Below are 24,161 nucleotides of genomic sequence, written 5' to 3' on the forward strand. Positions count from 1 at the left end.
TCAAGTCTGCTGGCAAGACCCTCGTCAACTGAAGGGCAGCAGATGGGGGAGCAGGGCAGGAGCAACTTGGGAGAGCACTAGCAGCTCCATGCAGCTCAGGGGAGCAAGTAAAGCCCTGACTCAACTCACATCCTGCTCCTCTCCACTCAGCTGGCAGCTCCAGGCAGACCACTCTGTCTTCATGATATTCTGGCCAAAATGGGGCTATCTTGCATTCTTTAGACAAGTTCTTCTCCCTGCAGGAATGCTGGGGCCTATTGTGCTCTCCTGGCTGACAAGACCTTTCAGCCACTGCAGTTTCCTGGATGAAAATTAAATCAGGTCATGAGCTGCTGTGACCTCTTATGGAGGGAGGCATTCCACATGATTGTGCCTAGGCAATAATCCTCAGCACTACTGCATGGAGAAAAAAAATAAAAGGGGCAGCATCTGGCAATGCCATCACAAACAAGTCAATCAGCACAGAGCAAAGAGGAAGAAAAAGAAAAGATGGAAAATGTTAGACTAAAAATAAACCCAGTGAAACTGGCACAGCAGGGAAACGCCACTCAGTCTGTAAGTGAAACTGTAAATGGAAAAGTGACAAAGGCTCCTATGCAACAGCACACAGCTGGCTGAGACCTCAGGAGCTGCCATCTACACTGAGCTGGATGCAGTACACACAGAAAGTGCTACAAAGGAGAGAAAGAGACTGTAACTGCCATAGCAAGAATTCTGAAGTAAAAAGATGACTCTAAAACCTACCATTCTTTAAAGTTTTCCTATTGAGTGCAATAAATTTGACTATTCATAAAAGCAATCCTTCATTTAACATGAATATTCATGTAAGGGCTGCAGTACTAAACTCTTCAGCTCAGCTGCTTAGTGCTCAGAACTGCTTTCTATAAGTGTAAACCTGTATCGCATCCATTAAAACCCACCCACACGGTAGGCGTGCCTTATGCCTTCACTAGGCTGGAGCTCACAGCAAGTTTTGCACAGTTTTCCCCACACATCTAGAGACTAGAAGACACAGGACCACTGACATCAAAATAACATTTGCAAAGTTGCCAAGTCAAGAAAAGCCAGAACTGAGGCTGTCCTGGGACTCTAACGGGCTTTATCATATGTGCACCGAGTTGCCACTTTTAATGATGTAGATGACAGGGCTATATCACCGGGCAGCACTCAGTATTTTTTCTCATGTATGCCTGAATCCTCATCAGCTGCATCTTGTTTAAATACTGATATGAAGGCAAATAATCTGTCTCCTTCCTTTTTTATTAAAAAAGATTCAACACCTCCCTCACTTTAAAAAAAAATAACCACCTCACTGTGAGGCAAGGATTTGTTATCTCTAAAGTGGCAAGAGACAGAGCAAGACCAAAAGTATGACCTCACACAAGCCCTTGAAAACTCTTTCCCAGCAGATTCAGGGTTGCATACACATCAGAGTTTAAGCACCTCTGTTGTAACAGTGAGCTCTTGCGCTGTCACTGCTTAGAACCAAGGTGCCCACAGCCCCTGGAAGACCAGGGAGGCTCAGCTTCTCCTCACTGCTTCAGCAATGTTTGGAGTATTTCAAGAGCTACAGCATGACCAAACACAAACTGACTGCAATGGGGCCAACAAAAGGCACAAGAATGTGGCCTTGGGATCGAGAATGCACAGTTTTCCAGCCAAACAATTCCTCCCCTTTCAAGGTAAAACTTAGTCTCTGCCTCTATTCTCAGAAATATCTAAACCATTTAACTGAAATTTTCCCACAAAAGAAAGAAACCTAGAGAAGAGACTTGCTACTTCTAAATTCAGCCTGAGTGGGTAAAGTCTGGCAGACAGAAGCAACTGAAAAAAAGTGGGAAAAAAAAAGATCAGTTTACATGAAAAGGCAGCAATAAGAGCCTCTACTTACCACTGTTGCTCTGTAGGCTGAGAAAGGCATTCTAGCATCTATGCTTATAGCCAGGCATACACTCCCATCAGGATAAGAAGGAAAGGGATAAAGGCAAAGGTATTTTGACAGACATTAGCAGGATTTGTGACTCTGTAAATGAAGCAGTAACTGCAATCTAGCCTCCTTCAACAGAAGTGAAATTTGCTATTGCTGAAGAGAGATTTACTCTCGCATTTTGTGTCAGAAGCAACCTGCACAGGCAAACATCAATCAACGCAGAATCAAGAGTCTGATCACAAAACCCAAAGCTAAGTGTTTAAGGCTGAAGACCTACAAACTACCTTAAACACAAGCATTTGTGTTTAAGGACTAACAAAATCACAAAAGCTAGATGAAAAAAGTAGGAAGATGTTAGTTCATACAAAAGTATATGAAGTATGTTTGCTCCCTATTTAATACCAGCTAGAATTACCACTGAAAAATTGAAACTCACAATGCTTCCTTAGAAAGAGACTGAAGAAGCACTTCCAAACACAACCTCCAGGCACTACTGTCAGTGCAGGGCTCAATTCAAAGTCCAGTGAAGGGAGTAGGCATGATGATTAATATGCTCTAAATCAGGTCCATGGTGGAGAAGCTCAAGTTTATAAGCTAGCCAAAGGCTTCAGGAGGCATGAAAAACACCCTTACTTACTACTCACAATTAGCACTGTTACTGTCCATGCACCAAACAGCACAAAGCTCAAAGATCCCAGCCCACTCCCTCTTCAGATAAGAAGGATATCATAGCCGAAGCGAATAACATCATTCAGTTTCAGGGTGATGTACTTCTGGTCAGGAATCCTCACGTCATTGACGAATGTCTGCAGGAAAGAAGCACAGGAATGGCTTTTGAATGAGGGTATCAAGGTGATGCATCTCACATGGACAGCACTCCTGAAGGGTACGCAGGCCCATCTCTCAGCAGTACTGCATACATTCAAGGCGCACTAGCACAAAGTCAGCCAGGTGAGGAGCTAAGTTCCCTAGGAAAACCAACAACAGCAAGTAGCTCCCATGGGCACATTAGTGCACTCCAATTATGCTTCAAAACACAGTGCTCTGAAGGGACCTCTAGGGAGATTTACTCTTCAACCAGCTGCAAAGGAAATTTTAGTCCCCGACTTGAACATGTAAATGAGGTGCCTGAAGTTAGGAACTTCAGACAGTCTCAGTTCTCCTCCACCCTTTGCAACCAGCAAGAGCTGCAAACAGTACAACTCACACTCCAATTACTGAGCTGGGAACCAGCTTTCCATTCATGTCAAACAAGACTGGTGTCAGCCCCAAGGCCCGGTAATTTAACAAGCAAAATCTATCACAGAGGAAGGTGAAATGGAAATACACAGGAAAAGGAAGCATTTGAAGTGGCCTCACCATGATGTCTGAGGCCACATTATCCAAGACACCATCTATCAGTACAGCAGGCCACTCACACACAAGATTCACATGCTCATTTCTCCTGTGCTCCAGGCAAAGAAAATAAGTTATCCTCATAAAGGTGCAAGAAATGTACTTCACAGTGAACAAATGTCATGGATGCCTCAGATGTCTGCTGAGGCAACTCCCTAAGGTACAATTCTCATGGAACAAATCAAGTGCTTGTGGGCATCTTTCACAAATAATGTACCTTTGTAATAACCTGGGCCAAATATAAACCAATCAGGAACTTGGTTAAGAAGCACCAATGTCCTGATGGGGCACTGAGTTGCACCTGGGGCAGTCACAGATGTCAAGAGTCACCCTGCCTCATAAGGTGGGATTCACTCAGCCTCATGGACCAGAAACCCACTGCTGGGTCTTTGTAGCCTCAATATAAATGCAGTTGCACTCTGATGAGACAAAGAATTAATTTACATGCTGTCACCACTGAGGCAGTCTTTTCCTTCTGCCTTCTCACCTCAGCCAAGCCAAACATACATGATAAGACAAAGTATTAACCACAGGAGAAAAATAAATACTAGAGCAGGAAACTAGAACTTCAGCAGACAACAGTCCCCAGCTTCCTAGCAATTTAATGGGGAACAGGCCTGTAATTTCAGAAAAAAAGCAGTGAAGCTGGTTAAAAGGCATGGAATGTCTATTTGCATGAAATATTTTAATATTTAAAAATCCCACAACAGTCCGATTTGGAACACAAATCATTATTTGCTGAATTTTCTGCAGAACAGAAGTTTGCAAGAAAATTTTTATGTCATTATCTACTCATATGCAGTTACTTCAGATGAAATAACCCAAGTAAACTGCTAATTGCTGCCTGCAAAACCAAAAAACCCAGAACAAAAACTGCAGAATCTGATAAGCATTGTAACAAAAATAATAAAAAACATGTTGACAATTATATGAACCAGATTACCCAGAAGAGTCATGTAATGCATTGTTGACAAGCCATAGAATAAATGTAAAATAAAAGCACATTCTAAAAATGGAATTAAATCAAGGTCCTCAAAAGTGTCCCTCTGAGCACACATTTATTATTAAGATGTTGTAAATTCACAGGCTTTAGCACATAAAGATAAAAGAGAATTAATGGTACGAGCCTTCCCTCTCTTGCAAGCAGAATTTTCAGCTGCTATTTTGCCACTAAGTTTTGAACCAGAGATCCAGCCAAAGGCCAGACCAGTCACTGGAAATACTCCGATTTTAGTAGGGCTCTTCGCCTTCAGCAATTAGGCTGAGAAGGATTAGCACTCATTCTTGATGTTTTCAGATGTCAGAAGAGGCAGAACAGTTTAAGTCTGCTTTAGTTACTGTTTTTGTTCAAGTTTCTGGGTTCATCTTGTGGCTTTGTGGTTATGATGGTGGAGGGCTTCTGTTTCTAAACCCAAAACAATGACTGATGTGAGTCTAGCTTAGACCTGCTCCAGCAGAGGAACAGCTTTGCTGGTATGATGAAACAGCCAAAAAAGAAACATGCCATGGCATTAGAACTGTTTTAAATATGACAGTGTATTTAAAAATCACAGAATTAAGGTGGGCAGATAAAAGTCCTCACCAAGCGGCCTAACACCACCCCATGAATCAGGACCAGAGCAAGGGTTAAAATTCAGGCAGGCTCAGCTCCCTCTTCTAGGCTCATATTACCACATGGTCTTCACACAAGCCAGGCTCAGGGTGGGCAAAAAACAATTTTTATTATTAAAAAAAAAAGGGGCAGTGGTTTTAAAGAGTTTCTTCACCAAGAAACTGCACATCTCATCGTCTCGTAAATCACTCCATGCACCGACGACTTCATTGCCAAAAGGTCATCCTGCTCATACTGAACAGCTGCTCCAGAATCTTCACCACTTTAATGTTAACCTTCCTAAAATGAGACTGAATTTATTTCCTCCTCTTTCGCAAGAGGCTCTATGATTTTGTGAGCTCCAAGGCATTCTGCAAGGGCACCAGAGGGAAAAAAGAAAAGCAATATTCGCCAAAGCTTTCTTCTAAGTCAAGATGCTACATGACCTCCGTATTTCAGGCCTTGCAAATAATTATGTATGTTTAGCTTAACTCATGCCAACACTTCCAGTGACCCAAAAAGGTCTAACAGCAGAATTAAGTAAGCACACAAGCACTTGCAGACTCAGCACGCCGCATGTTCACCTTCATCAGCCATGAGGTTTGCTACTTACGCCATTTAAGCTCCCAAGATCCTTCACCCAGTGCTCATCTTTCTCCTTGTCATAGTTGATTACAGCATGCTGCTTATCGACACTGCGGGACTGGCAATGAAAGCACAATGAATGTGAGACCAGTCAGGCATGAGAGACACTGTGAGCCAAAGCAACATTTAGGCATTAAACTAACTTGACATAGGGAAGGAGGAGAGAGGGGGAAAGTAGGAAGGATTAAATATTATTTACTACAATAAATAAAGGATAAACAGTAAATGCTTCCATCACTCTTCAAACAGTTCACTGAAGACAATATACGATTTACAGAGGGGAAAAAATTAAAAATAAATATCACTGAAGGCTGTCAAGACTATGCCATAATTTCAATAAAGTATATCAATACACGTTGAAAACAAAACCAGTCAAACCAAAAGCCTAGGGGCAGGATTTCATCCAGGGTGAAATAGAAGGGCTCCATTTTTCACCAGCTGAAGCCAGCGGCTTCATCACTAGGGACACTCCTATTTGGGAGGATTTCTTCCTATTTTTCAAAGAGAAAATCATCACTTTCTTAAGTTACAATCCAAACTTATTCACAATAATGTATACTGTTCCCAGGATTATGCCTTGGAGTTGATTTAAATTCTAGGATGTTTTCCACACAGGAAAGAGGTTAACAAACTTGAGATGAGAAAGTAAGCAACGGTAAGAAAATCCAAATTTAAAGCTTGGTTGGAGAACACTGAACCAGACATTGATTTGGTGCCACTGGCTTTGCCATTGCACACAAGTATCAAGTACACTTTATCTTCAAAAGAGAGTATAATGCTTCAGCAGGAACACTGTCAGATTTCTGAGGAAGAAGTGTTAGAATAAAATCTCTCAATGTTCAAATATGGCATTACAGCTATAAAGATACCAGACACTGTATTTAGACCTACTGCCTCTCATAACTTGAATTCTTGCTGCAGTTGACCTCACTGGGTTACTGGGACCAGTCACTCTATCAACACATGGACACAACAATAAGACCTCCCTGGTATCTCAGGCTGTGGAGGATAGGGTGTGACACCAGCGCACCAAGGCGAGCCAGACTCCTCCTCTTCCTGGACATCAACCAACAGGTTCTTGGTGAAAAGTCCTTCCCTTTTCCCAAGTATAAACACGTTGGTTTCCACAACATTGCTCTCAGCAAGCCATTATCTACTTCCTTGTGAGCATGCAGAGGCAAATATTGTTTCAGGAAAACTCCTTGGTGAAAACACAAAAGGATTTTACCAAACTGTTGCCATTTGCAGGAGTTTCTTCTGCCCCTGCCAATCTCGAGTACATTGGTAATACCAAAAAAGGTGATAAATGGCACCTCCTCCCCTTCAGAGCCTATGTCAGCCCAGGAGAACTGTCCTTCAGAATAACCCTGAAGTACCAGCATGAAATAAGCACATAATTGACCAGAAGACTGCCCTTCCACCTTGTGAGGTCCCTCACAGCATTTACAAGATGCCACCACAAGCAGAGGCAACAGGAACAGCAAGTAACCCCAAGACTCCAGCTGCCCACTAATACAGTAATCTATACACTGCTTAATTTACAAGGTGTCAACTCATATGAGTTGCAGATGAAAAATGATGCAGCACTCGATGCCTTGCTGCTCAACCAGTGCTGCTCAGACAGCAATTACTCCCCAAAGAAACAAACAGCCAATGGGACAAGCAGAGACAACACAGTCGAGGACACCCCACTTGCATTGCCTGCTAGGTCAAGCCCTAAACATGGGAAGCAATGCACAGCAACACCCTGCCAGGAGGAGCACACAAACCTCTCACCCCCATGCAGTCCCCAACACTTGGTATCTGACCCTGACCTCAATGTAGGGCAGGTCTTAAGCATTTGCAGTGTGAAGTTGCTGCTTCTCTGTTACAGATTCAGCCCCTCAGTCCAATTTGCAATCACCCAAGTAGCTGTTGAAGGCATGTGCAGCATAAGGTAAGGATGGTTGACGGATGCTACCCAGGACCTGCACCTCAGCACATAGCCCTGAGGTCAGGAATGTCTCCATCCACTTCAAAGCAGCTGACAATTTACAGAATCACAGAATCAACCAGGTTGGAAGAGATCTCAAGATCATCAAGTCCAACCAATCACACAACCCTATCAAATCAACTAAAACATGGCACTAAATGCCCCATCCAGTCTTTTCCTAAACACCTCCAGGGAAGCTGACTCCACCACCTCCCTGGGCAGCCCATTCCAATGGGCAATCACTCTTTCTGTGAAGAATTTTTTTCTAAGATCAATTCTAAACTTCCCTCTGCACAGCGTGAGACTCTTGTTCTGTTGCTGGTTGCCTGGGAGAAGAGACCAATCCCCACTTGGCTACAACCACCCTTCAGGTGTTTGTAGATCGCAATAAGGTCTCCCCTGAGCCTCCTCTTCTGCAGGCTAAACAACCCTATGCTTTTCCTCATAGAGCTGGAGTTAGGTGGTACCTGACCTGCCACACTGTTCTTCACTCTCCAAGTATATATGAGGTGGTCTCCTTACACTGCCCTGCATGCCCAGGGTCCATCGCCACAATCATGGGATAAGAAACCCCTTTACCCACCATGGACATTTATATAACTATATTTCATCCTGCTAGACACAAGGATGTTGCCTGCACAGCAGAGGTAACAAGGTCTTCCCCACTCCCTCTGCTGCCCAAAGCTGTGGACAACACTATTCCCAACAGGATGTGAGAGAATGTTGATTAACCAGGGCAGCAGTGTTTGCTTTAGCTTTTTACAGCATGTCACAGACACTCATTTAAAGATTAACAGGATTTAAAAGCAGAACAATCCCTCTAGACTTCTTCCAAGGGCAGAAAGGCTTCCATCCCAAAAAAGCTGATCTAGACAAAAAATTAGGGTAGATTTTATTTGGTACCTAGTCACAAGTCACTTTAAAAAGGGTTTATTTCTGGGAACCAGCTGTCTCCAAAAAAAAAAATTCAATTTGCCCTGCATCTGACCCTGGTGTAACCAAGCACAGTCTTTGAGCTGCCATATTTTACAACAGCTGACTACAGCCACTCCAGGGTCCCAAACCAGACAAAGGTCATCACAGAGGAGCAGAGAGAGATGCATTCCAGCAGCATGATATTCCCCTACATAAAAGTCAGAAGAGGTCACCCAAAAAATCAATTTATGCCAAAACGTCTCTGTCTTCCAAGGAAGTTTCAGCTATGTTTAAGCTCGAATCAATATGATACAAAAAAATTGACCCATAGTCCTGATACAACCTCCACTATCTCTTTAAAGAGTATATTTAGAACATGGTAAACTGTTACACAGATCACCCTTCCGTGAAATTTCACACTTCTGTGAAGGAGAGAGGAAATTTGTTTATGATAAACCAGCAAACATTACAGGAACTGGCAGCAGGAGCTCCTAAGGGCTCATCTCCAAGGAAACTCAACCTAAAATACCTGAAATCACACCTTATTTATTTTGATGCAGACTTGTAAAGGTCACTCTTACTTGAGAGCCAAGGTGTGGCTTATTTCAACATCAGCCACATTTCACATAAACTGTTCTTGCATGCAGTGACAGCAGCAACCCAGCAGCTGATCGTGCTTTTGTTCTCAGAGGAGCAGACTGACTCAACCCCACTTCCAAAGAGAAGACCAGCCAGTTTCAGACTGGTAACAGCTGAGAGCCTGAGAACAGTCCTGCAGACGTCACTTCAGCCTAGCAGACCAGTGGTTTTTAATACATGACCCACTAAATCACACAAAGTGATTTAAGAAGCCTGAGTCAACACACATTACAGAGCAGCCCATAGGTGCAGAGCTCCCAATGGTCTGCAACACCACTGGAAAAGATTTAGCCATCTGTAAATTGAAAAGCTACTACTAATTCAAATCACAAATGTAAGAGGACTCCTAACTTCATTGCACAGTTGCAGCAGATACTGCACCTTGCTTATGATCAGTCACAACCTCTATAACAGAAGACTGATCCGTCTGTCAAGCAGAAGAGAGATACGAATTTCCACAAAGTGTTAAAAAACCCTGAAGTGCCTGTACCCAGATGGTACACTCTCACAGTTTATCTGTTTAACTGGAAAAGCACTGGCAACAGGGTGAGCAGCCCTCTTGAGGTACGTCAAGGATCCCTGAGATTCTGCTTAGACCCAAACAGCAAAACAAGAGCTAGAGCACCTCAGATGAAAATGAGAAGGGGCAAAGGCAGCAGATGTCCTCCCTAAGCACTAGTGACCTGCAGGCAGGAAAAAAGGCTACACTCACGACAGGCTGGGAATGAAGAAGGGACACAGCCTTCTCACCACATCCTAGCACCGGACCTGTTATCAAATGAAAGCAACTCTGAGTAAAACCCAGCATGTGCTTTTCTGATTAACAACATTTACACTTCTCTGAAGGCAAAACATAGACACTGATTTGTTACTGCATTTCCAGACATTAAAATCACTTCCTAATAAAAGGCCATACTGCTTCTCCATCATACTATCTACAAGACATCACATTTTAAATATCTAGCAGACAAAATGCCCACGTGCCATTTGTCTTACAAGGAAAGGCTAAAAGACCTGGGGCTGTTTAGCATGGAGAAGAGAAGACTGAGACAGGATATGATCAATGTTTACAAATACCTTAAGGGTGAGCATCAAGAAGATAGGGCCAGTCTCTTTTCACTGGTACTCTATGATAGGATGAGGGGCAACAGATACAAACTGGAACACAGGAGTTCCATCACAACATGAGGAAAAACTTCTTTGCTGTGAGGGTGCTGGAGAACTGGAACAGGCAGCCCAGGGAGGCTGTGGAGCCTCCTTTTCTTGAGACTTTCCAAACCCACCTGGACACACTGCTGTGTGACCTGCCCTAGGTGAGCCTGCTTTGGCAGGGGGGTTGAACTCCAGAAGTTCCTTCCAACCCCTACCATTCTGTGATTCTGCAATATGAAGACAGAGGTTACTTTATAGCTCTTTTTTTTTCCCACAATCATATTAATCAGATAGTCCAAATCAAACAGAAATGGTACCTACGGGTCTGCCAGTTCTATAAAAGTACCTGCATCTTAAATTAAGAGTCTCCAATCAGACATGCAACCAAGCAGCTCACTTGTGAATCTCCAAACTGCACACATCATACTAGCAAAAGTCCCTGCTTAGCATGGGAGCAGCAAAAGAAGCTTCAGAAGCCTGCACAGTCTCATGCTGGCTACAGATGATGCAGATACCCTACAGCTTTGTGTTTGGTGAAGGGTGTGAAACACGGAACAGGGCACTTGGGATGAAAGCAAAAGCTACAGAGATGCCAAGTAAAATCCACAGGGAAACAAGACCTGCTTAGGAAGGCAGGAGGAGAAATACAGCCAGACTGCATGTTTCCCCACAGGGCCAGGGAGCAGACGCAGCTCAGCTGTCTACATAGATACAGATGATGCTTTTTTCCCCCAGGAGAATTACCATGGGCAAAGACCTACTGCTTGGGGTTGAGATTTGGACCTAAGCCCTGTCAGTGCTGCAAGGCATCATGGTATTGGAGATAAAATAAACAAACTAGAGCAGTTTCCCTATTCCTCGCTGCAGTCTGTTGTGCACGTCTGGCACAAGATAACTGCAGCATTCTGGTGGCAGCACGCAATAAACATTTGCTCAAATATTTTCCATGGCGAACAGGTTACATTTCTGCAAATACTATGCTCTGCACAAGCATCCCAGTAAGGAAATACAAACCTCATCTACTGTTCCACTTTAGAAGGGAAATAGGCAAAGCCAAATTAAAATAAATTTTTAAAAAATTAAGTTCCATGTATTTTGGCCTGAAATGATTTTTGCTCCTCAAAAGTAAAACCCCAGGTAACATTTCATGACAGATGCAGAAATTTGGTCTCCCTCTTGCCCCACAAAGCATTTCATAGAGTTGTGTATATTGGCTACTACAGCTCTTTTCCACAGTACCAGTGAATGCTCCATGCTTCCCCAGTCTGGTTTCATGTGTGACACCCCCACATGAGGCAGCCTGATTGCACCCAGCATAGTTTCTAAACTATTCTGCCTCAGCAGACAAATGTCTCTTCAGTAAGTATAGCCACCTCATCCTGGGGCTAGACTCACTTTACAGCTCCCGAACTGCAGAGGCTCCTACGTTCAGCATTGCTGCAGTCAAGATCATAGGCTTAGCAGATCTGTGGCAGGACCAGGGCCTGAGTATTCATGCAAATAAATAAGGTACTGAACAAAAGAGAGAAATCCCCCAGGAAAATGAAACAGTAATTCCCACAGCCTGGCAAAAGGATTTGAAGGCTGGCATAGTTCCCATAATAACTTAACCCATTACTTTGGGGCAGGTGGGTTTTTGCTTTCTGGCTCCCCTTTGCCAAAGTCAAGCACTGGTTCAAGTGACCCAGGGTCAGATACTGACCACAGGCAGAGAATGTGCTGCCCACAGATGCACTGGCTTCATTTTACATGGCCACCCAGAAGCCATGGAACAGAAGCCTGAATTTCTATAGGACAGCCTAGCTACATGCTAGTGCCTGGATTAGGATCTCAGACATGGAAGGGGTCCCCTTTAACCTTGCCTGCTCCAGAAAGAGTCAAACTTTCTCTCTGCAGGCCAGACTTCCAGCACCTTGCCAAGTGCATGCAGTCTTCTCACCCCTAATAGCTACCTGCTTACAATGCGTCCCACCATCACCCCTCTCCCTATTCTGCCTCTGGCAGTGAAATCCCCTCTCAGTGTGTGGATCCTGCCATGCCTCCAGCCTACTCAACCCATATTTCATCAGACAGTGTAATCCTCCCATCACTGGCACATTAACAGAAAATAATGGGAGAGGCAAAAGCCAAGAAAATAACTCTAGGCCTGGAAATACGGGATGTGCATCCTTCCTCCCACAAATGTACAGGCACCTACAAACACTGCCTGTCCAAAAGCAGAGCTTTCCCAAGGCTAGATTCTCCCCTTCTACCTGTAAGACACCTACCTCCCTTGTGACATCTAATTGCTCTCAGCAATTCCCAATGCCCAGGGACTAACCAAGGTGCTGGTTTACAACCTCTGTGCAGCTGCAGCAGTGTTAAGTGGGACACCACCCTGTCCCAAGTACACCTTCCTACCCCAGCCCCACACTTCCATAGGGGAAGAGATTGGGACACAAAAGGCAGCAGAGATTCCCCAGGTTTCTACCAGGAGTTCCCAATGCAGAAAATACCCGAGTGATGGAGGGATACTTCCACATCACAGTGAATTCACCCAGAAGTACCAGGAAAAAATATACCAAGTTCACACCATCTGCTTCCTCCCAGCACAATACTGTAGACAAACCACTCCACAACTACTCACACTTGTTTATGTGTATACTTACTAAACTACATAGGAGAAACATTGTATGACCAAGTATGGCCCAGGGAAGGATACATCAGGTCAATCTGACCAGATGTCACATAGACAGAGTTCACCACCACACTGTGTAATTTGTAGTGTGTGCCATGCACCCTGTGTACCAAACACAGAACAGCTCCTGCAGGGAAGAATTACCCAGTAGCAATACAGTAACAGATGGCATTTCCATGCCTATGTATGCAGGGGCAGAAGTAGGATTACACAGGCAATCTTCCCACTGGTATGGCATAACTGCTCAGCAGTTATACACATTTGATGCCCCTTCAGTGACTAAAACATTGTAATTCCCTACCTTTTACCAAAGCAAGCCAAAGAGAGGGAAAGTACCTACTCAAGCACCCATCTATATGATTCACCAGCAGAACTAACTTGTGTGTTCAGTTTACAAGCCCCTAGCACTTGGACTGACTAACTGGTACCATAAGCAGCATGCAATGCCCCATATGGGCCATTGACAGATGCTTGGCCAGCAGCTTTCACAGCTATCTGTGAGCCTCAGAATAAAAGCAAGTCTGTACCCATCCCAGGCCTAAGGAAGATGTTGCTCCCCAGTCATGTCCAGTAATGTTCACGTTCCCCACACTGAACAGCTTCTGCCCTTATCTGCACCACTCTCCACCTTTACAAGTCCCACTGCTCCTCCTCTCACTCTGCATAAATGACAGACTACTTGTGCCTCCCTGCTCAGCCAAATCTTAATATCCTAGTGCAGCCTTTCTGAGTAGAAATTCAATGACTATATGCAAAGATCTGGCCTTTGGCTTCCTGAAATACAAGTCAAGAGGTTTAGCAAATACTCTGGAAGTTATCATCACACTCTTAGCTTGACCTTGCAGTTTCCTCAACAGCTGCTTTGACCACCACCTGAAACAGGATACCAGGCTAGACAAACCTTGATCTAATCTAGCACAGTTGCTCTTACATCTAAACCCCTAGCCTTGCGCATCCCTGAGCCTAGATCCTCTTGGGCCAACCTCCAGTCCATTCCTTCACAACCTCGCTTCCAGATGAAATAGGACTTAAAACTGTCAAACAAGTCCCTGCTGACCACATGCAAACTCCAACTTTTTTCCAAAGGTTTGGAACTTGGTCAAACTCATTTAGGTAATTGATAGGGGCAAAAATCACCTCCAGCCCAGGCATTCATTCTTGAAAAGCATTAATTTCCTTTTCCTGCCCCCTCCCCACCGCCCCAGCTCTACAATGCTAGAACTTGAAAGAGCAGGTTAAATACACTTTTTAACAGTTTTCAGGAAGGAAATGGCATTTTCTCTTAGCTGCTTACAGCAAAGACCAAAGAAGGGAGCTGATCCCATCCAAAACACACTGCCTAAAACAGAAGTATGGAAAATAAACTCTCATCCCAAACAGTTACAAAGTGTAGCAGAGTTATAATCAATTGCAAACAGCACCTTCTGATAGGAGGTGTGAAACTGGACAAAGGCATAAACCAGAACACATCATGTCTTCTGCACCTACTCCTGCTGTAACTCACCCTCACGTGTACACACTCACACAGTGTAAGACAATAGCAAGCCCAAACCATGTCTCTAAAGAGAGGGAAATAAGGAAGCACTAGTTAAACATTTTGCTTTCCCAAATTCCTAGCAAACATTTCCTCTCAAACAAAAAAAGGGAAATCATGACCCTGCTTTCCCTTCTGTTAAATATTTACAATTAGCAAAAATGCAAAATATGCTTTCTCTAGGGGCAGAAGGAAAAGTTTTCATGGTTAAGGGAAAATGTTGAGTTATGTCACAGGTATTTAGTAATGAGACAAACATTAAGCAAATGATCAAAGCTGATAAAAATAACAACTGCATTGCAAGGGGGGGAAATTTACTTTTTTCAGGATTGTCCAAAACAAATATCTTATTTAAAAGAAAAAAAAAAAAAAAGATAATTACTTCCTACCACCACCAAGCTTCACAGAAAAAACATGCCAGTGCCAGTTAGTGAATGTCTAGACTTTCACACTCCTGCTGTTACCTGAAGGGAGCCAGTGAGACTGTTAAATCAAGCACTACTCTTCAGAAAAAAGGCTGACCTGAGCCCCCGACTCTGTGCAATGACACTGTGCATGGCAAGTTACACAGCATTTTCACCCATGCATTAACATTCAAACCCAATGTAAATCTTGCATTTACTTGTACTAGAAGCTTTACAGTGCTGCAAAAACATTTAAAGTATTTCCAATCCTCTTAGAAGGCACAGAAGATTTCAAGGCAGATTATGTTTCCCCACTATCAAACCTACTTAATTTTAAACTTAAAGGCTCTAGTTTTCTTCATCTCTTTGTTAACCAGAAAGCAAATCTAGTACTTGTATGAAGCAAACACCAGTGAAACTAAAGCTTGCTTGGCTGGTGGCAAAGCCATTTTTGCCATTTAGGGATCTGATACCTTGAGACAACATGTTCCAAGAACACTCATAAAACAGTAAAATAAGAAAGGCAAGACAAAGTCTTCAGGACAAGGGTTTGCACTAATACACACGATCTCAACAAGGAAGCATAAACCTTATCATGATGAAATCACTAAGCAGTATCAGTCTTAGAGATGAAAACCACTGACCAGGTCATCCAGTCCATTCCCCAGAGAAGCCAGTCTGCTCCCAGTTGTGCATTTTAAGGGATTAAAATCTTGGAATATGTAAGCAAAATAACTGTGCAGTGCATATGCAGTTTCAGGGTCAGTATCACAGAAATAGTAAAAGCACAAACACTGTCACAAGAGCTCTGTCCATCTGCTCTGCTAACTGCCCTGTTTCATGAGTTTTCCCCAAGACAAATGATTGTGCCAGTCTGCACAATTTTGTGACATGGACAGCCACAGTAGGAAAAAAAGGTCTATTTTTAGATTTCATCCTCCATCTGCTCAGGCACAATTTTGCTCGGCATCAAGTCTCAGTTCACAGTCTCTCTTCTGCACTGAGACTTAGTACAACCACCTCAGTCGGAGCCCAGGGTAGCTCTGGAAAACATCTTTATAAACAAACAACTAGGAAAACAATGTGCTGTGCTGTTCAAAATAGGACCTTACACGTGATCCTAGAAAAACGCTTTATTACTGGAGACAGCAAACCACTATATTTATAAAGGGCCACATGTAAATCACCCTAGGAACAGAAGGAGCTGGCTTTTACAGACAATCCAGAGCCTTCAATCTCATGACATAATGAAAACCTCCTTTAATACCATCACCTATAAGCCCCCAAATACAACCACCTCACTCGCACGGGTACTGCTGGCTCCTCCAGGAATCACAACCCATTTACCTTGTAGAAAAGAGCATAGCAAATGAAAAACATCACAAGGTTGCTCGTCCACACTCAAGACTGACAAGCCAGCTCAGACTTGCAAAGAAGCATGAAATACTCTGCATGGTATGGAATGGTTCATAATCCATGCTGTGCAGTTAACCCCGTAAGTAATCAGAGAAATAAGCAATGCATAACTGATATCTGGGTACTTTAATTTCAGGGTGCACAATTTGAGACATGTGACTCTTGAAGTGCTAAAAACTGACGGGAAAAAACCTATCACAATTACTTTCAAAAGGTATTAAGATGGGCAGTTTAAAACTCAGGCTGTCTTTGGAAATCAAGGCAACTGTGCATGTTTTCTCCCTTCAAGTCAGAAGAGAATGCAGTAATCGAATTTCTGAGCAGCCAAAAGCAGACTTATAGAAAGTATCATGACATTTTTTAATGTCTCACCTTCACATGCCTCACCAGTCAGACATGTACAAACATGAAATGAAAGATAGAATGATTCATGGGAAAACCCAAACAAACAATCTGCTATTAGAGTATGCTTCACTCTACCACTACAGCACAATCTTGCCATTCACTGCCAGCCAGCAGAGCAGTAGAAACACTGCAAGATCTCCTTTTGTGGACACTAACGTTTTATCACAGCTAGACAACACTTTGCCTTCCAAGCACACCTTGTACAAGAACTGGTAGCCCCCTAAAAAGACCTACTAACGTATTACACAAAACCTCTGCAGTAACTCCAAACACAGCCTGCTTGGTAAATCATCAGCAAAGCATTTAGGACATACCTGTGACCAGGTCAGCAGTGGAAATTTTGAGGAAAGAATCCCCAGTGTGCAGGCAGCTTCCTAATTTTAACACCAAAAGGAGTATTTTCCACCTTTGCAAAAGGGGGACAGGCAGGTTCAATCACGCTGTCTTTTTGTTTGGTTGGTTTTGCACTTAGGTACTCCTGGCATGGGCCTAGCAGAAGCATCAATTTAATTCTGAGCTTCTACAAATTTCTGAGCTAAACTGCTCCTGTCAAAAGCTCTTTGCAAGATTCCAGCTCCATTTGTCAACTATCAGACCACCGACAACACTTCAAACACATTGGATTAGGTCCAGCAGAGACATATGCTGGTATGGGAAGCACTAACAGAATCTCCAAGTTTGCCTAAGTAACACAATTACTTTAAGAAGAGGTCATCACCTTACTCATCCTGCCAAAACAGGTAAGTGTTTCTCTGCTAAGCATCAGTATTTCCTTAATAAAGAAAGCCTAAATGAGAGATGCAAGCACTGACAACATAATCAAAGTTCAAGAGAAAAACAGGCAAACAAAAAACCCTGCCCCCATTCAAATCACACATACAAGTAAACAGTGCACATATTAAAAGCTACAAAAAACAGCAGCATAATTGCAGATCAGGACAGAATGGCATGTCTTGGCTTACTGCTTCTAGCAGCATCAGATCCTATCCATCTGATGACATGGCAATTTGAAAGAAACATCACTTCTACTTTCACAAACATACAACACCTTCCTGGGAACCACAGACTCAACATAAAACCAGAAGTTCCTTTTAAAAGATGTCATTTGAAGAAAGCATGCAACATCTCTACAGATTCTCAGCATTTCATTCACATCTACTGCATCTTCAGAAGAAGAAAATAAAACAACAAACAAACCAACACATTACCTGGAGCATCAGTTCACAGTCATCTCTGCCAACAAATATCATCTCCCGAGGGAGCCGGTGGCGAATGCCAGTGCTGCTCACCAAGAACCACGAAGTCACGCTCATTTTGGCACTTGGCACTTAATCTTTATACATCCTAAACACAAAAATATCATGTCACAGTGAGTTGTTAATGAAGTGTGTAAGTATTCCAGGGCTGCAGCTCCCAAATTTCCCTGTGCCATGGAACCCATGCTGCTTCTTGCACATCTGAAATGTCTCGTGGCAACAAGCACTTGTGAAGCGTGTGCCAGGATCTGCTGCTCATGTGCCATGTGCAGCCCTGGAAATATTCCCATGGCAAAATAACACTAAAGAGCTGAAGAAAGGATTGTTTGAAAAATGAAGCATGCAGCTGAGTCCAATCAATGAAATGATGAAATATGGTGGAGGAGAAAAAATAATGTAAAAAAAAATATATAAAAATCTCCTTTCCAGAACATTTCCTCATTACCAGGTCTGCGCACAAATCACAGTTTGAGCCTTCCCCGTCATCAATGATCTGCACCAGCACATCAGTAAGATGACATAACCTGGCTCACACAACCTTTCACAGTACACTCCCTGGAGCTGTTACACCGGTGCTGGGAGGAGAACAGCCTCCCCATTGCTCATCCCACTTCCACAGTGATCTAAGTTGAGGGCCCACAAATCATTCCTTCCTTCCTTCCTTCATCGCTGCGTGAGCAGGACCAAAAGCCAAACGACGCTGCTACCCCAAGCCAGAAAATGCAGGCTTCAATTCCCACCGGAGGCTTTTGGGGTGCACCACCCTTCTTCCACCCACAACAGGCAGAAAAGCAGGCAGCTGTAACATGCAAGGGAGCACCGGCGACCAGCACTTATCGGGAACTCTCCCGGCCACACCTGTTTGTTGTGGCTGCCACAGCCCGGCTGCGGGAAGAGTATTCCTGCGGCCTCTCCTCCCTCTCCCACAATATCGCATTTTCCTCCCCCTGCCTGAAGGAAAATAAAGTGGCACACATCAAGCTCTCGCCTTCCCCTCACCCACCTCCCGGGATCGAAGTTGCATTCCTAAATGCAGCGAGGAAAGAAGATCTCCATTTTATCTGGGCTGCACTGCGCTCCCCGGCCTGATCGCCGGGTCCCCCTGCCCCAGCGGCCGCGGGGACGTGCAGGTGACACTCGCAGGCAGGATGAATGACCTCCCTGGCAAAGAGCAGGCCTGGGGAAAGGCGAAGAGATACCGCAGTTCCCGCTGCTCCGCCGCTGCGGACACGCAAAGCCGCTCCGAGAGCTGGCGGCACGGGCTTGCGTGCCCGTGTCACGACAGGCGAGCGGCCCCGCCACACTGCGCCCGGGCCTGCCGAGCAAACGTTGCCTCCCCGACAAAGCGCCCGGGGAGGGGAGCCGGGAGCCGCCGGTCAAGCCCCGCGGCTGCCTCGCACCGCCCCAAGCCGGGCTGCTGGGCAGCCACCGTGGCCGGCCCCCTCCCCAGGGCCCCGTCCGGGCCGCGCTCGCTGCTGAGAGGAGGGCGTGCAGCCCCGCCAGGAGCCGCCGAGGGGCCGTAGCAGGCCAGGTACGGCGCGGAGCTCCCCTCCTCACGCAGCGGGGCGGACCAGCCGGCGCCCAGCTCCCCCCACAGCCCCTCGCCCTTACCTGCTGCGGCCCTCGCGCGGTGGCAGGCCGGGCGCCGCGCCCCGCCAGCCGGCTCTGCCTGCCCCGCGGGCCGCTCCCGGCGCCCGCCCCGCCCCCGCGTGCGGCAGGTTCCCGACGTCAGGAGGCGGCTCCAGCCGCCGGCTTCGGCCGCGTCCGCTCTGGCGCCTCTGCTGCGGCCGTGTGCGGCCCGGTTGGGCTGGGCTGGGCTGGGCCGGGCAGCCAACCTTGCTCCGGCTTCGGGCTGTAGCTGGTACTGGCCCTCCCGGGGTCCTGTACCTGAACGACAGGTGTGACAAAGGCTGGCGAGATTTCAGTCTTCTGGCTCCTCGGGGCAGTAACAGCCGTGCCTTCGTTCAGTATCTTCCGTTTCAGGCTCTCGGAGGCACTCGCTGAACGCCAGAAGAGCCGCAGGACACCTCTCAACATCTCACGACACCCTGATCGGAGTGCTGTCGTCCGTGACCTTGGGAGGCCTCACAGGCAAGCTCAAGGTCGTGGGATGGGAGATGATGTCTCTTCTAGCCACCGGAGTGAGCCCCAACACTAGCCTCTTCTTCCACCCAAGCCTCAGTCCCACCCAAGACACAACGCTATCCTCCTATCCCACCCAAGTGAGTCCCAACACCATCATTTTCTCCCTCCAGGTACTGCCCTGACCTTCAGGGAGTAGGATGGCATCCATTTCACCTGCACCCTTTAGGTCCTCTTGCAATGCAGTATCTAAAGGCTCTTAACGTGAATAAATTTATCTCAAGGATGTGACCATGGGAAAAAAACCTGAAATGGGTGCTGTGAAAGGAGACACCAGTCTATGGGGTCAATTGTAGGTGACTAGAAAATAACTCAAGAGCTTTAAGTGCAGACACCAATGACCTTGCTTTTTGGTTTTTTTTTTCCCCAGTGGGAGGAAGACAGTATCATGGTAACAGATGTAACTAGTTGCAGATGCCAAAGCATCTTCAAGAGAAGCCCCATCTCCTGCAGAATCAATGAAGCTGCAAACAGCAGTAGCTTCACACTGTCTTTCTGTCTCAGACTGTCATAGACTGCTAAGGAAAGACTATAGGAAGACAGCAAGTTCTTGGTGATGTTTCCCCAGGCTCATATTCCATCTGGAAAGGTGTCTTTGCATTTATATGCTGTATGTTTGAGTATCATTTCTCATTCACCTACACAAGCTTCCCTTTGTGTCTTCAATGCTATCATGTAGAATTTTGGCTCAGGATATAACCATAATAAAGTCTGATGGCACAGGTCCACTCTGACACTCACTGGGGGCAGTCCTACAGCAGTGTCACTTCATGGGCTGACTCCCAGCCTACAGCCTTACTGCAAGTTGAAGGAGCCAGGGAGGGTGAAGCAAGCAGCAGCAGGACTGTGAGATGGAAAACAGCTTTTTTTTCTTTTCCTCTTTCTGAAGAACAGCAGGATGTTGTTATTTTTTTTTAATTGATTATATTACTGCTTTTTAAAATCAACATTTGGCTTCTTCCCTGTCAAATACATCATGCCCCAGAGTAATTTCAAGGTGTAATTATCTTCAAAGGCTTCAAAACTGGCTGAGACTGCAGCATCTATGTTTTATTGGAATGCACTTGGTACCTCCTCAGAGTTGAGCACCACACCCTTGCAGCATGCCACGTTCCTCAGTCACCAGGCAGGACGGATTGAACATCCACCACCTTCAGGGCATTTCAAAGGCCTTTGCATTGAATGCTGCCATAAAGTAACAGAAATCCTTTATAAATAAAAAATGGGCTTCCACCATATTTGCCAGTTTGTCCTGTCATTGAGTGATGTTTTGTTATTGATTTGACCTATAGCTTACAGTTTTATAAATATGACTCACTTTGTTATGAACCACATCTATTTAGTGGAGAGGCTGCTCTCTGAGCCCATCTGTAGAGCCTCTCTGTAGTTTTGTAAGGAAGTAGGATAATTTACTTCTTTATGCAAGCCTGCCATCTAGGCAAAGCTTTGTTATAAGTTACTATAAAAAGGTTAGTGTTTGCTTTAGTCCCTCTTTAAGCCAAATTTTACTGTTCATTTATACATGTGTATTTATATGAGCAGTCAGTACTTCACTGTTTATAGAGAAGAAAAATCGTTCCTGCTTCCATGACATGTCTTCTGACCTGATTGAAGATGGAGTTCAGGCCAATACAGTAGACCCAGCTGAATGCTGCATTACAGCTTCTTTGTTTTACTCCAGTGATCTAAAGGGAATTAAAAAGCTAATAAGTGAAGTCCTTTCTTCTCTCTACTGCTCCTCTCAAAGCAGTGTGTGAGCACTAAGGGCTGCAGAATAGCCTGGTGTTACACTATTAGCTCTAAATCTCAGGCAGAGAGTGTCTGTGGGGAAGAGAAGCTGTTGCATCGCTGTGCTTGTTTTTCACATGTTGTCATTTTGGAGCGAGCCCCGTTTCCAGCCACTGCTACCCTTGGCCTGCTCAACCATGTAGTCTGACCATACACACATACAGACTGTAGAAGCATTTTAAACTCCTCTATTCCTGTCTGGGAAAGACCTCAAGAACTTGGGTGCAGCAGCAGCACAATATGACTCACACTAAGGTTGCAATAGAAGGTGCTTATTGTGCAAATCTCTTCACATTCATCACTGTCGCTTTCAACTACAAGGGACATGCCCACAGCTGTATTAACCTGCACAACCTGCAGGAGGTTCACTGTACTGTACATTGTGCAGATGCAGAGTAAGGACTAGTCCTCATCCAAAAGCACTCATTCTCAGTGAACAATGAGATTGCAGGTGAGATAAAATATCCAGGCAGAATAATAACAGCAGGTCACAGGGCTATAAGAAAGCCAGGTTTCTGTACCCAGAGCTGTTGAATCAGGTCATCTGCTCTACTGAAATACCTTTTATCTGACACTGAACCCACAGCTATCACAACTTGAGGCAGAACTACTTTAGATCTGTGTTTTGAAACTAAGATCCTGCCGTCCCAGGGGAGCTGAACTAAATCAAGCTCTTTCTGCCAGGTTCTGATGTAAGGGAAATTTTTGACAAGAGTTCCAAAACATGAACTGTCTTGCTGCATCTTGCTGCAGAGGAGGCTTCTGTTCCAGACTGATCATTGCCTGATTCGGGTATCCCACATGGCTTTCCCCATTAAGAGCAGTCTTCACTGTGCATGAGTTAAGGGAAAGAAATTATTTTCGTTATTGCTTAGATATTGACATGACAGGTAGCTTCTGAGTAAGGGCATGTGGGACAGCTAGGTGAACTCTGCCCGATTAACAGACTTGCTGACATCTGGTACGCCCAGCTGCACGCATGTATACTCGCAAACATGTGCAGCTCATGACTTCCTGGCTGCTTTGCATCAAAGAGATTATAGAAGTAGTCATCAGGCATAGCTCCCCAAGATTATTTCATTTGCTCTGCGCTAACTTACTTCGAGATGCATCAGGAGAAGTTTGCAAGCTGATCACACAGGGTTTCTTAACACCCTTTTTTCACTTGGATGGATGCTGCTCCCCAGTGATTATTTTCTTTTGCAGAAAGCCAAAACTGCAGCCAAGATAGTTCTTTTGGCCCTGCTGCAGGGAGCTGTGCATGGAAAGATCTGTGGACTTTGCAAGAGGACACTGCAAGTCTAAACGTGTGTCCTTTATACAGCTAATGGTGCAGTTGCCTGCCAGCAGAAAGTGTAGGATCAAGGCCTTTCCTGCACAGCCTAAGATTAAAGATTTTCATCACTGGCTCTGGGTATCAGAATGAGCTGGATCATCATAAAATGCAAATAATCCCCCTTCTGAAAATGTGCTTTTAAAGTGCCATTTTGAAACTATTTCCCTTAATTTGTTTTGTTGATTGCTTTTTAAATGACTAGGTATTAGTTGAGTATGAATGTTTACCTTAATTTTAGCAAGACTGGTGTAACAATGTTGCTGAGCTGAGTTTGGACCAGCAAAAGCGATCTGCCTCTCCTCTCTGTCTAAGCATCAGTCTTTTGCTCTGTGCACTATCTCACTTATGCTGGTTGCCAACATTCCCATCTCCTGTACAGCTGGGAACAGGCCCCAAACCTGCCTAGTCAACTGGAAAACAATAAGACCATTCATGTGCATGGTTATTCTCTGGCATAAATGTTTGCAGAGGTACAGGCTGACTGGGACAGGCCTCTCTCCTTTGGATGGTTTTACAGGATGGCTTTCTATAATACTAGTATTTTTAACCCATTTATTAGCCAGCTCTCACTCTAGATTCCTAGCTAGAGTATGGTAGCATTATTCAAAATGGCTTTTGTTTGGGATCCTCATAAAATACCTGCTGAAGACTTTTCCCTGTTTTTTTTTTCCCACAACATAGACCTGTGTACCAACATGAGATTTAATTTTACTGCTATGGAATTTACTGAAATAAACCCCTATATGTATTAACACTCCCTTTCAGAATGTGCGCTATGGCCTTCTCCAGACATCCTCTTTTGCTCCCCTGCTATGCCAAAGAATTATTTTCTTTTTATTATGCAGCTGAAATCATAACACTATTTTTAATTTATTACCCTCATAATTCTGGAGGGGGCAGGAAGAAATATCAGTGCAATAAAGGAATGGAGCTGGTGTAGTATGAACATTGTCAGAATGTCTCA

At 44.7% G+C, this 24,161-nt stretch overlaps 1 protein-coding gene across 9 annotated transcripts in view; it reads right to left on the reverse strand.

Annotated features, from left to right (window-relative positions):
• Window positions 1-19,225, reverse strand: part of CEP170B (centrosomal protein 170B) — a 54,663-nt gene extending 35,438 nt beyond the window's left edge. For 5 of the 9 annotated variants that reach the window (XM_054161766.1, XM_054161765.1, XM_054161763.1 and 2 more), the window contains exons 1-4: window positions 18,935-19,224; window positions 17,884-18,019; window positions 5,530-5,619; window positions 2,656-2,736 (exon numbers count right to left, since the gene is read on the reverse strand). In XM_054161766.1, coding sequence (XP_054017741.1) covers window positions 2,656-2,736; window positions 5,530-5,619; window positions 17,884-17,988 — 276 coding nt within the window. In that variant the 5' untranslated portion in view covers window positions 17,989-18,019; window positions 18,935-19,224. Of the gene's footprint in view, window positions 1-2,655; window positions 2,737-5,529; window positions 5,620-17,883; window positions 18,020-18,934 lie in introns of all 9 variants that reach the window. The other 4 variants (XM_054161762.1, XM_054161761.1, XM_054161764.1 and 1 more) reach the window with 2 other exon arrangements.
• Window positions 19,226-24,161: the final 4,936 nt, after the last annotated feature.

The sequence above is a fragment of the Dryobates pubescens genome, chromosome 5 (assembly GCF_014839835.1).
Source record: "Dryobates pubescens isolate bDryPub1 chromosome 5, bDryPub1.pri, whole genome shotgun sequence".
NCBI lineage: Eukaryota > Metazoa > Chordata > Aves > Piciformes > Picidae > Dryobates > Dryobates pubescens.